Below are 14026 nucleotides of genomic sequence, written 5' to 3'. Positions count from 1 at the left end.
GAGTATAGGTCTTTTACCTCCTTGGTTAGGTTTATTCCTAGGTACTTTATTTTTCTTGTTACTGTACCAAATGGGATTTGTTTCTGACATTTTCCTGATGGTATACAAAAATGCCTTCAATTTCCAATTATTCACTTTGTATCCTGTTTTGACAAATTCACTTCTTAGCTCAAGTATTTTTTGGTGGGGTCTACTGCATTTCCTATGAACACTACCATGTCATCTGCAAACAATGGCCATTTTCCTTCCTCCTTTCCAATTTGGATGTCTTTTATCTCTTTCTCTTGTCTGACTGCTATGGCTAGGACTTCCAATACTATGTTGGACACAAGAGGTAAAAGTGGATATCCTTGTCTTGTTCCTGACCTTAGTGAGAAAGTTTTTAGTTTTTGCCCATTGAGTATGATGTTGGCTGTAGGATTTACCTGTATGGTCTTTATTAAGTGGATGAATGATCCCTCTATTCCCACTTTGCTGAGTGTTTTTATCATAAATGGGTGCTGTGCCTTCTCAAATGTTTTTTCAACATCTATTGATATGATTACGTGGTTTTTGTCTTTCCTTTTGTTTATCTGATGTATTACATTTATTGATTTGCAAATATTGTACCAATCCTTGCATCCCTGGGATGAATTCCACTTGGTCATGGTGTATAATCTTTTTAATGTATTACTAGATGTGGTTTGCCAATATTTTGTTGAGGATTTTAGCGTCTGTTTATCAGTGATATTGGCCTATAGTTTTCCTTCTTTGTTGTGTCTTTATCTGGTTTTGGGATTAGCATGTTTCTGGTTTTATAAAAGAGTTTGGGAGTCTTCCATCTTCTTAGATTTCTTGGAATAGTCTGTGAAGAACAGGGGTCAGCTCTTCCTGAAATGTTTTTTAAAATTATTCTGTGAAACCATCTGGTGCAGGGCTTTTGTGTGGCAGAAGTTTTCTGGTTTCTTATTTTATTTCACCAGTGTTATCGGCCTGTTCAGGCTTTCTGCCTCTTCTTCATTCAGTTTAGAAGATTATATTTTCCTAGAAATGTGTCTGTTTCACCCAGGTTTTCAAATTTCTTAGCATATAGTTGTTCATAGCAATTTCCTACAATCTTTTGTATTTCTGTAGTTATCTGTTGTAATCTCTCCTCTTTCATTTCTGATTCTATTTGAGTACTCTCTCTTTTTGTCTTGAAGAATCTGCTTAAAGGCTTGTTGATTTTATCTTTTCAAAGAACCAGCTCCTGGATTTATTGATCCTTAAAATTGTGCTTTTAGTCTCTATGTCATTTAATTCTGCTCTGATCTAGGTTATATCTTTCCTTCTACTTGCTCTGGGCTGTCTTTGTTGTTGTTCCTCCAGTTCTTGTAGAGGTAAGGTTAGGTTGTTTATTTGAAATGTTTCTATCTTTTCTAGGTAGGCCTGTATTGCTATGAACTTCCCTCTCAGGACTGCCTTCGCTGTTTCCCACAAGTTTTGGATTGTTGTGAGTTCATTTTCATTTGTTTCCAAAAACTTTTTGATTTCTTCCTTGATCTCATTCTTCATTTATTGTTTAATAGCATGCCATTCAATCTCCATGAATGTGTTTTTTAGTTTTTTTCCTTCAGATTTCTGGTTTCAGTCACCTGTGGTCCAAGAAAATGCTTGATATTATTTCAATTGTCTTGAATTTGTTGATGTTGGTTTTGTGTCCTCTCATGTGGTCTATCTTTGAAAATGTTCCATGTGTATTTGACAAGAATGTGTATTTTGCTTCTTTGGGATGAAAGTTTCTATGTATCTCAGTTAAGTCCATTTGATCTAGAGTATTGTTCAATGCTGCAATATTCTTGTTTGTATTTTGTTTGAAAGATCCATCGATTTTTGACAGTGGGGTGTTAAAATCCTTTAGTATAATTATTTTGCTGTCTATATCTTTCTTGACACTGACCAAGACTCTCCTCATGTATGTGGGTGCTCCTATGTTGGGTGCATATCTCTTTATAATGTCTATGTCTTCTTCTTGATGGATTCTTCCCTTCAGTACCATGAAGTTCCCTTCTGTGTCTCTTTTTATGGCTTTCTTTTGAAGTCTGTTTTGTCTGATATAAGTATTGCTACCCTGGCTTTTTTTTTCTTCTTGTCCATTTGCTTGGAATATTTTTTCCAACCCTTCACTTTGTCTCTGCAGGTCTTTTGTTCTGAGGTGGGTCTCTTGTAGGCAGCATATGTGTGGGTCATGTTTTCTTATCCTTTCAGCTATCCTATGTCTTTTGATTGGAGCATTTAATCCACTTACATTGAAGGTTATTATTGATAGGTACTTATTTATTGCTATTTTACTCCCTTTGTACCTGTGTTCCTCTTTCTCGCTCTCACTCTTTTTCTTCTCTTCTTAAAGCAGTCCCTTTAGCATATCTTGCAGTGCTGGTTTGGTGGAGGTATATTCTTTCAGCCTTCTTTTGTCTGAGAAACTCCTTATTTGGCCTTCCATTTTAATTGAGAGCTTTGTTGGGTAGTCTTGGTTGTAGGCCTTTGTTTTTCATTACTTAGAATATTCCTTTCCAGTCCCTTCTGGCTTGTAATGTTTCCATTGAGAAGTCAACTAGCTAGCCTTAACTGAGCTCTCTTGTATTTTACTTCCCATTTCTCCTTTTAAGATTCTTTGTCTTTGAATTTTACCTTTTTCATTATATGTCCTGGAGTGAGCATCTTTGTGTTCATCTTAATTGGGACCCTCTGTGCTTTCTGCATTTGTATGACTTTTTCTCTCATCAAATTAGGAAAGTTCTCCATCATTACTTTTTCAAACAAGTTTTCTATCTCTTGTTCCTCTTCTTCCCCTTCTGGTATCCCTACTATATGGATATTATTATGTATTATGTAGTTCTGCAGTTGCTTTAACACCTCTTCATTCTTTCTGAGTCTTTTTTTTTCCTTTTTCTTGCTCTGAAGTTTTCTACCTTGTCCTCCAGCTCACCAATTTGATCCTCTGCTTTATCTACCCTGTTTTTGATTCCTTTTACTGTGTTCTTCAATTCAGAAATTGTATTCATTTCCTCTTGACTCTTGTTGACATTTTTTATGTCTTATTTAATGCTGGTATAATTAGCAGTAAGTTCCTTGTAGCTTCCCTGTAGTTGTTGGTAATTCTCACTGAGGTCATTGAGCTTCCTAATAACCATTGTTTTGAACTCAGTATCCAATAGTTGACTTGCCTCTATTTCATTTAGCACTTTCTGAGGATTCCTCCTTTCCTTTTGTTTGGGGGTTGTTTCTTTGTCTTTCTATTATTTGTGAGATTGTTCATGTTTGCCTCTGCTTCTTAAATTGATGTTTTGACTCCCCGAGTTTGTGGCGTAAACTCCTATGGTAGGAGACCTGTGAGATCCAGTGGGGCAGTCCTGTTGATCTCCTGAACTTGATGCTCTGGGATGCCCTTTATGTTGGCTCTCTGGATGTAAATGGGCTTTGATTGTTGTTGGGTCATTCTCTGGTGCGTCCTTCCCTCTAGCTGGTTGACTGAAGGTCACTCCGCTCAGCACATATGGTATGTTGTTGTGCAGGTGCTGCCAGAACAAAACCACAAAGCCCCCAAAACACACCCACAACCACAAAAATACCTCCCCCCCCGCCGCAATCCCACTATCAACAGTAAATGAACCGGTATTAATAAGGGAGTAAAGAGGTTAAGACTATTATAAGAGAGAAAAATAAACTATTGTATAAAATCTAGTTACTTAATAGGCACAAACTTGTTTGACAAGAAATGAATGTTAAAAAACTATGCAGGAAAGAAAATATCAATAATCATGAAAAAAACCCACAGTGGGTTTCATCTAAGTAGCCTCTAGTATTTACCACAGTTTTTTTCTTTCAGATCCATCTCCAGTGTTTTCAGATGTTGACCCTGTCTGACATTAGACAGCCTGCTCTGAGATTGCCAGGGATCTACTATCTGTGACTATCTCCTTCAGTTGTTAATCTAGTCACTCTGCATTCAGCAGTCAGGCTTAAGCCCCATAGGGCTGGACAGAACCCCTCCTAGTGCTGGGGCTATTGTTTCTCCACCTGCTGCTGCTACTGCTGCTCTAAGGGGAATGATATGCCTGAGTACAATGGCTGCTGCTGTATGGGGGATGACTCAGCAATGGAATCCCGGAGTCTATTCTCCCAGCTCTCCCCAAGGTTTCTGCCTCACATCTCTCCTCAGGCGTTTCTAGCCCACTTGGCTCCTGCCTTTGCTGGAACCCAGAGTAAATGGCTACAAATGAAAATTTGCGCATTGGCACTTTAAACAGCTCTTTGCATCTCCAGCTGTCTATTTCTGGCAGTGAGTAAACCTGCCACATTTTGCTGCTGGTTGTTATCTGTACGATTTTTGGGCTCCAGTGCTCTAGGCTGGGGATCCCAGTTTAGGATTTAGACCCCACACTTCTCAGGGGGATCCAACCAGTTGCTTTATTATCCCTCTGATGCTGCCTCCTCTGGGCATCCTGCCAGCCTTCTCAAGTCTCCACCACACTCCTTACCAGTCAGTTGGTCCTGAATATGATTCTTTGTATCCAAGATTATTATAAGGCTTCTCTCTATTTTTTAGTTGTTTGTTCCAGGTGATTTCTACACAATTCAGTTGTAATTCCAGATTGGTCTTGGGAGGAGGTTATTGTGGCTTCTTCCATTTACTCCCCCACCATCTTGCCTCAGACCACTTTGAATACTTCTTTCCAGCCCCTTCTTGCCTGCAGTTTCTTTTGAGAAATCAGCTGACAGTCCTATGGGAACTCCTTTTTAGGTAACTCTCTGCTTTTCTCTTTCTGCTTTGAAGATTCTGTCTTTATATTTAACCCTTAGCATTTTAATTATGATGTGTCTTGGTATGGTCCTCTTTGGGTCCATCTTTTTTGGAGTTTCTGTGCTTCCTGGACTTGTATGTCTATTTCCTTCCACAAATTAGGAAAGTTTTCTTTATTTTTTCAAATAAGTTTTCAATTTCTTGCCCTTCCTCTTCTCCTTCCAGCACCCTTATGAAATATTCGAATGTTGGTACATTTGAAGTTGTCCCAGAGGTTCTTTAGCCTATCCTTGTTGTTTTGGAATCTTTTTCTTCTTGCTGTTCTGATTGTTGTTTATTTCTTCCTTATGTTCCAAATTACTGACTTGATTCTTGGGTTCATCCACTCCACTACTGATTCCCTGTAGATTTTCTTTATTTCACTCAATGCAACTTTCATTTCAGCCCGGGTCTTTTTCATGTTGTTAAAGTACCCACTGAGTTCTTTGACCATCCTAATAACCAATGTTTTGAAGTCTACATCTGATAGATTGCTTTTCTCCCTTTTTCTGGAGTTTTGTTCTGTTCTTTCATTTGGACCATATTTCTTTATCTCTTCAGTTTGGCAGCCTCTCTGTATTTGTTTTTACATATTAGGTAGAGCTGCTCTGACTCTGTCTTAATAGCATGGCCTATTGTAGAAAAACACGCCCGTAAGTTGGATGGGGCAGAGTCTTAGGTAATCACCAGAGTGGGACAACCTGTGTGAACCAGGTTGATGAAGTCTCAAATATGGTGTCTCTGCTCTGTTTCCCTGTGTGCAGTCTGCTCAGAAAAGGGACAATGGATGCTGACCAGCCTCTGGGGTTTTGTTCAGGAGGAAGCTGTCTCCTGGCACTTGCCCTGATGCCAGACACTTCAATTTCTCCCCATGTGCCACTGGTGTCCTTCTAGCTGCTGCCACAGTGCTGGAGCCCAAAGTGAGTGAGTTTGTGTTAAGTCCTAAGTCTGTTTCGGGCCCTTTAAGAGGAAGACACCCAAGAATTCCTCGGTTTCTCCCACCACCCCAAACGACACTGGTTTTTACCACCAGAAGTTATGGGGACTTTTCTTTCTGGCACTAGAACCCTGGGCTGGGTGGTCTGATGAGGAGTTGGGTTCCCTCACTCGCAAATGAGGCATCCCTCACAATTTTTATCCACTACACATAGATGTGGGACCACCTGTTCCATGTCTCTGCCCCTCATATGTGTCTGAAGGTGACTTCTTTAATTCCTTGGTTGTAGGACTTCCATACAGCTCAATTTTCTGATGATTCTGGGTGTTAGTTGTTTTGTACTTTAGTTTTAATTTTTGCTATTACTGTCAAAGGAGGTGAACCATGTTTATCTATGCCTCTACCTTGACCAGTCTAATCCAATACTCTTTAAACCAAAGAAATTTCTGTAATCTTCCCCCACCATCTGTTTCCAAGTAACTAAATTCTAAAACAGAAATCAAAGAGAATCCTGGAACAAAATTATTTTCATTATTTTGTCACTATTGCATAAGTTATTTTTCCCTTCCAATATATGAGTTGATCAATAATATTCATTAAGTGCTTACTTTATTCCAGGTACTATTCTAAATGCTTTAGATATATTAACTACTTTGGTCATCATGCTTCTCTGGTAAGTCCCATTATTATTCCTTATTATGAGGAGCAAACCAAAGCACAGAAAAGTTATGTAATCATCCAAAGAAATAAATCTGCTAAATGGAAGAGCAATAATTTTAACCCAAGAAGTCTAACTCTGGAGCTGGTGCTCTTGACCACTACTACATCATATTGGCTTTTTCAAGTCAAAACAGACTTTAAAATACTACTTCCATTTACATAAAATATCCAAAACGGGTAAATCTATAACAACAGAAAGTAGGTAAGTAGTTGTCCAGGGTTGTTGTTGGGGACTTGGGTGAGAAAAATAATGTATAGAGTTTGTTTGTTTGTTTGTTTGTTTGTTTTAGAATATAAGCCTTTTTTTTTAAAGATTTTATTTATTTATTTTAGAGATAGGGGAAGAAAGGGAGAGAAAAATTGATATATGAGATACATATCAATTGGTCCTCTCACATGCCCCCCACTGGGGACATGGCCCACAACCCAGGCATTTGCTCTGACTGGGAATTGAACCAGATACCCTACAGTTCGCAGGCTGCCACTCAGTCCACTGAGCCATACCAGCCAAGGCAGAGTATGGAGTTTCTTTTTGGGTGATGAATATTTTCTAAATTTGACTGTGGTGATAGTTGCATGATATTGTAAATATACTAAAAATCACTGAATTATACATTTTACAGATGGGTGATCTGTAGCTCAATAAGGCTTTTTTAAAAAAAATGTTACTTCTCTGCCAATTGGGGAGGTCAAAAAACAAGTCCTTCTGAAAAATGCCTCTCAGATCATGGAATTCTTAAACTCAATGTACTCTGTGCAATATAGTTCATTCAAGTAAGCAGCCAGTCCTTTCAGTCATGACTCCTCCTATATAAATGCAGTGTGGTATGCCAGAACTCTCATTTCATTTTAAAATATCAAGGGCACAGAGTATTTTGCAAGCTTCATTTACATTTACCAATTACATTGAGACTACAAAGCTAAAGGTAAACATACTTCCTGTAACTAAAATATCATTTAGAGATTTGAGGGAAAAAGCTTAAATGTTTTTCCTAAAGGGAACAATTTTAAAGATTATTTGTATATTAGTACAAGTACAGCTATAGAACAGATCAGAATGCGTAAGATGGAGATAAAACATGACACCTCAAGCAGTAGCCCTATCCTTAGCCTCCAGTTCTCTGAGGTCACTCTCCCTGTGATTAAAGTGGTTGAGTTGGAACTGATGACAAATAGGACTTTTAACCTGGTCTTCTCCAGGTATAGTCCATACACTGATGCCAGTCTACAAATTCTTATTACTGATCCATGATGAATTAAATATCCAAGTTGAGAGTAAGCATTTAGGAACTCTTACATCAATTTAATAATGTTGTGACAAATCTGGACTTTTACTTTGCATTTTTCTGTTTTTCTCCCTTCATTTTCTAGTAATTCCTTTAAATTGTATTTTATAGAAACATTGGACTACAATATGGGAAATTTAAAAAAACCCAACTGGCCTTTCAACTGGTAGTGTGAGAATCACTGCTTTTGGCATTGGGAAGTGTAAAGCATATGATGATGTCCCTGCTATTACAGAGAAGAAATCTGTTGAGACAAATGTTGTCTGCATCCACCAGAGCAAGGATTAATCCTTCTCTTGAATTCATCATTACCTAAAACATTACTAATGCTGAGTTTTCTCTCTGGACATGTTTAAAATATAGTAGTTATAGTCCTTGGGTCCCCATCACAGCTTAAGCCTCAGGAACACCTGTATCCAAATGATGTCAATGATAAACAATAAGGAGAAAAAATACCTGACAAATATGTGTCAAAGAGTAGGCATACTTTAAACTTGGGCTCCTAAAGATAAAAGCCATTCAAATGAAACAAGAAATAGAAACCTAAAAACAATTTCTAAAATCATAAGATCTGGGGTGCGGGGTATATGTGTGTTGGTAGGGGGTGGAGGAGGTACAGGACTAACAAATCATTCTATCAGGAATCCCCAAAGTATTCCTCTTTACCTGTACAGCATAACAGGGTCTAAATGTTCTTTGGCTTTTTAAAAGTGTGCACCATGAAAATGAAACCTAGACTTTCCTAAAGCTACTCTACTGTAGCTGCATTTCCTTCAGTGACAATAAAAGCTATTTCAGAAAAAAATTAAATCCATTTCAAAGTTGGCACAGTAATCCCAACTTTCATTTAATAAAACACTTAAGTGAAACAAACTCTTTGTATATTCACAAATAAGAATAGTGATCTCAAATACATACAAACCTCACAGTCTCTTGCTATCTAGATTAACATTCATCTGTTAAGAGGGCAAAGTATCTATTTTTAAAATCTTCTGTCAATTTTATTTCTAAGTACCAACCATTCTTCAAATAAAATGAACCACACTTCATTTGATGCAGATCTTATTTAAAAAGCATTAAAAAACATGTGTAGGTCACTCAAATGCCTGAAATATTGATCAAATTTTGATTTACACAGATTTACACTTGAGATTAACTTTCAATAAGAAAATGATGCATGGATGGGGTGGGCTGGGATGGGAGTAAAAGACAGAAAACTGTACTTGAACAATAATTAAAATAAATTTAAAAAATGAAAAATAAAAATTATATCCAAAAAAGAAAGAGAGAAAGAGAGAAAGAGAGAACGAGAGAACGAGAGAAAGAAAGAAAGAAAGAAAGAAAGAAAGAAAGAAAGAAAGAAAGAAAGAAAGAAAGAAAGAAAGAGAAAATGATGCATGGAGAAACTAACTACAAAACTGGAAATGAAAAGGCTATCTGAATACCATATAATTAACTTCTGAGCCTTGATGTTCATGTAGAAATATGAAAAAGCAAACAATCCATGAAAACCAACTATGGTCTGAGAGAGAAGAGTGTACAGTAGATTCCACTGGAATTCCAACTGCATAATCAGCTTATCCTGCAATCCACACAGCTTGGCTTATCCTGAGCCCTAGAAGTCCAATCCTCCACTCACTACATTTAAAAATGCATGTGTGGACTTTGTAGGCAAAACATATTAAAAGATTCCAATAATTCCACATCAGAACAAACACCCTACTGGGCTCTCTCAAAGGCATCTTTTTATTTTATTTTACTTTATTTTTTTTTTACCACAGTAACACATTTTTAATATATTTCATGAAAATGAGCTCCAAATATATTTGAAGTAACCTCAAAAGGAAAGGGAACTGAACTGTCTTTGCTTCATAGGCTTCTAACTCCTGTGTGTGTCGTCATAGAAGCGGAATGTTCTGATCACCATAAGCCTGAAAGCTGTTTTGGAATGTTCTGATCACCATAAGCCTGAAAAGCTGTTTTAAAAGTGCAACACAAGAGGTAACCTGAATGATTTCAACAATTAGGACCACACAAAGGGAAAGTTTGAAAACAATCAGGAAAACCAAGTCTAAAATAATAGCAAACACTTACATGGTGTTTTCTATATGCCCATTCCAAGTACTTTCCATATATTCACTAAAATATATTACTGAAAATAACTTGTGGTCATGGCTTTATAACCATATTCATCCTGTTGTTTTTTTAAACTCACTTCTTTTACAGAGTTCTTAGAAATCTCTCACTCAAATCCTAAACTAAAAAAAGTAAAGTACTTATTACAAATACCTAAACATACTAATGTTACTGATTTTCAATCTCTTCACTACTTCAATAGTTTATTGCTCCTTGGTGTTTTACAACATTAAAACATAATTATTTTAAAAACTGAACCAATGACAATCAATAAGACATTACTAGGCATTATAAAACTAGTAATCAGAATTACTGACCTGTTAGTCTGAAATTGAGTTTGCATGTTGTTTCAGTAGATTTCTATATATTAACAGTATAATCAGTATTTTTAGTACAAAATTCAACAGAAACACCACATGAAAAATAGTTACCTGAATTTGAATCTGGAAAAGACAAATAGCAAATATTGGTTTTCTGAAAAAGAAAACGAAAGCTATATATATTAATACAAACACACACACCCCCCCCAAAAAAAACCTAACAAACTGTAGACTATACAGAGCAATATTTTTACTTACTTCTCTATCAGTAAGTTTGGAATGTTGAGGATAAATTACCTAAAAGAGAAAGAGTTAAAATTTTGTTAGACAAATATATTGAGTGTATATTATAAACATTAGTAGGTACTTCTAAAATATTAGTTGACTATGGTCAAATAGTTTCAAGACATAGTTCACAAACTTTAACAATGAAACATGAGAAGCTGAGAGAACTGAGTAGGATTTATATTAGGCAAAAAAAAACTTTTTGATTCAAAGTTGTCTCTAAGAGATTGGTGAAATCTTGAGTTATCAAGAATAATTTACCAGCTGAATTACCAATAACTCAAAGCTTATTGAGTCTTTTCTTTGGAAACCTGAAATCTAAAGACAAATTTATGTACCAGCTGGTATCTATTTCAAGCAATAATAATTTTACTGAGTTCAAGAAGTAATATAAATTACTAACATCTTATTTAAAAAATGAAGAAAAAATAATTATCTGCACTTTAGAAAATTTCAAAGGGTATCTCCTACCTTAAAACCCAACCCAATTCCCTTAATCATTGCATTTTCCTAGACAGGTTGGTTTAGTGTCTGTAGTAATCACAGCCACCTTGAAGGAAACTACTGCCCTATACCCCCATTAAAGGAAGGCAGACTAGGCCAGAACAGCTACTATGAAAAGAAGCACTCATAAACACCAGTTGCAAGGACACCCACATCATAAGCCAATCAACTGTTTAGATGTTGTTGGGTAGAATGCCTAAGTGGACCAATCTAGATTTTCTTGGGAATGTGAAGAAGAAATGGGATTAGGAACAGCAGGTTAGCTAGAGGCTGACAACAAAAAGGAGAGAAAACAACACAAAAGAGTAGCTAAATTATGTGAATGTTGGGTTGCTAATGGGGGGGGGGGGGGGAATCGATGACTTCCTACTTTTAGAAGAATCCATGAGTTCTACCAGTCCCCAGAGCTGCCTGAGCCTGAAAATCTTCCCTTTCCAGAAATAACACATAGTAAAATAACATTACAGACTGTATTAAAGTGGTTTCACGTATTTATTTCATTTATTTAGTTCTCACAACAATAGACAAGGCTAGTAGTCTATTTTACCCATTTTATGTATAAGAAAACTAAAATGAGAGAAAGATAGGGAGAATTAATACTTAATGAGCATCTTTTGGAGGTTTTAATTTTCACAACCCTGTCAATTCTCCCCGTATTTACCAAAGAGGGAATGAGTTCACAGTAGTTAAATAACTCTCCCAAAACTTGTCTAGTAAGTGCCAGAGCTAGAACTTGAATTTAGGTCTGGTTCCAAACTATACGAGGCGCATTCCTCACTGCACCTATAGTAGTGATCATTAACATGCAATCACAGCTCTATACCCAGGTCTATGGGAAGGGTCCACAGAACTAGTATGTCAAATGAAAACCGCCCACTATTCTTGAAACAGAGAATGACACCAAAGCATATTCTCTCTACCTACCCTGCTTTATATCCCATGTTCTGACCAATCTGACTTAACCTCTGTCTCCACAATTCATGAAGTCAAGAATCTGGCCTCTTTTGTTACCACTCTATCTTGACATCTAGAACAGTCTCTGGTACATAGTAGACACTAAAAAAATATTTCTTCAATCAATTAAGTCCATTCAACAACTCAGTATTTAATATATAATTCTTCTTTATGTGTAGATACATCTCCCTTGAGACCCTTTTACCTTGTTCCTTTAAAGCAGAAATGGCAAGCTTATAACCTATTTAGCCATACAAGTATTTTATAAAAATCTCATTACACCTAAGTTACCCTGGAGTTTGCTGGTCTAAAACACTGTTAAGTTCAGTGGCCTGTGATGGCTTAATCTTAGGCTCTAAAATAAGTTTTATTTTAAGTGCCCCTCAGACTTTTATTCCTTGTGATTAAAATATCCACTCAAAAGCAAATACACAAAGTTTCACTTTTTTCTTTTACATAATCACAGTGGTTCCTTTGGACTTTGGTTTCATATGGTTTAAAATACTACCACAACAATACATAAAAAATGTTGGTATGTTTTACCTATATAAAAGTAACTTAAATATACATAATGTGTGTATATGTGTATGTGTATGTATTTAATAAGTTTATACATGCTATATAAATTTAAGTAAGCTAAAAGAATATAAGAATTACATAACCCATCAAGTCTGCCTTTTAAAAACTGTTTGTACTAAACTGCCAAACAGAATTCTCGAATTTCATTTTAATGTACTCTGTTAAGACTACCCAGTGTTTTATTCTGGAATAAATATATTTTTAAAAACAATGTATTATTATTTCTAGTAACTATCCAAATGTTCACTCTATATTTAAGATCAGAAAAATCCACACTTGATTATAAAATCTCAATTAAACTCCATATCTAAAAATAACAAAAGAAAAGTAACCACTGCCAAGTATCTTGACCTGCACAAATTGTAACAGTTCCTAGAATTATTTTCTATGTACATACTTTATTTCATGAAAAAAAAAGTTTAAATGTAAGTTTGGGCAATCGCTGTTAGTCATTTAGCTACTGATACCTATATGGAAATAATCAACTATGGATTGGCCCCAGTACCTGGAGATGCCTCTCTGCTTGAAGTTTTCTCTCTCCACAGCTCAAGTCCAGGCATCTTTGCCCCCAGGCCACTGGCATTCCTGGGAGGCATCAAAGGGGGGGGACACAGAGCATCAGCTAATGTCACCCTGGCTTTGTTACCTAAAATAAGATCTCCTATGTCATAATAAATGAGGTAGAGGTGGCCAGGTATTAAGTCAAGAAAAAAGTTTTATTTGATATAATTATTAAGGCCTAAAAAATGACATAGCATATATATTTCACATTATGGTAGGATAGAAAAAAACGTGCCTCAGGAAAATATTAATATGTATACTGAAAAACAGTATGATAAAATGTTTAAATGGGGCTATTCTCTTTAAAGGTATGCCTATCTGCCACTTGCCCCTGCACAGTCTAATATTCCCACCATAGTGGGAGAATAATTATGGTCCCAGGAAAAGGAAAATTAGTAGGAACAGTTAACTTACTGCTGGTATCAGTTGGACATAGGAAAATTCATGCCTACATGCACCCCAGTTGTGTATAAATGGGTACCTGACTATTGCTGTGTGACTGAGTATCTATCTCTATCACCCACCCCACCTAGAACCCCAGGCTTGGAAGAGATTATTATTTCCCTAGAAACACCTGCCTCATCTCCTTCATAAACATTAATTCACATACAAACATCATCATATCCTTAAAGAGAGGATGAATTATCCCATGTGGCATTCTTTCTAATAATGTTTAACTTCAGACTAATCATGAGAACATACCAGAAAAACCCAATTTCAGAGACATCCTACAAAATACCTGACTAGCACTATTCCGAAGTATAAAGGTTATGAAATACAAGAAAAGATTAAGGACTATCACAGACTGAAGAGGACTATGGAGACATGCTTTTGATAACCATACCTAAGAAACCATTGCCTAACCCACAGTCATAAAGATTTATTCCTCTGTTTTCTTCTAAGAGTTTTATAGTTTTAGCTTTTACACTTAGGTCTTTGATTC

General features: G+C 36.3%; 1 protein-coding gene across 5 annotated transcripts in view; it reads right to left on the bottom strand.

The window, feature by feature from the left end:
* Window positions 1-14026, bottom strand: part of DENND6A (DENN domain containing 6A) — a 69078-nt gene that overhangs the window by 44911 nt on the left and 10141 nt on the right. For 3 of the 5 annotated variants that reach the window (XM_053669294.1, XM_053669295.1, XM_053669296.1), the window contains exon 2: window positions 13028-13107. In XM_053669294.1, coding sequence (XP_053525269.1) covers window positions 13028-13107 — 80 coding nt within the window. Of the gene's footprint in view, window positions 1-10311; window positions 10355-10458; window positions 10498-13027; window positions 13108-14026 lie in introns of all 5 variants that reach the window. The other 2 variants (XM_053669297.1, XM_053669298.1) reach the window with 1 other exon arrangement.

Source organism: Artibeus jamaicensis, unplaced genomic scaffold, assembly GCF_021234435.1.
Source record: "Artibeus jamaicensis isolate MK-2021 breed Jamaican fruit bat unplaced genomic scaffold, CSHL_Jam_final contig_519, whole genome shotgun sequence".
In the NCBI taxonomy this organism is placed as follows: Eukaryota; Metazoa; Chordata; class Mammalia; order Chiroptera; family Phyllostomidae; genus Artibeus; species Artibeus jamaicensis.
The sequence above is the reverse complement of the archived record's forward strand: the minus strand, read 5'-3'. Positions and strand labels throughout refer to the sequence as shown.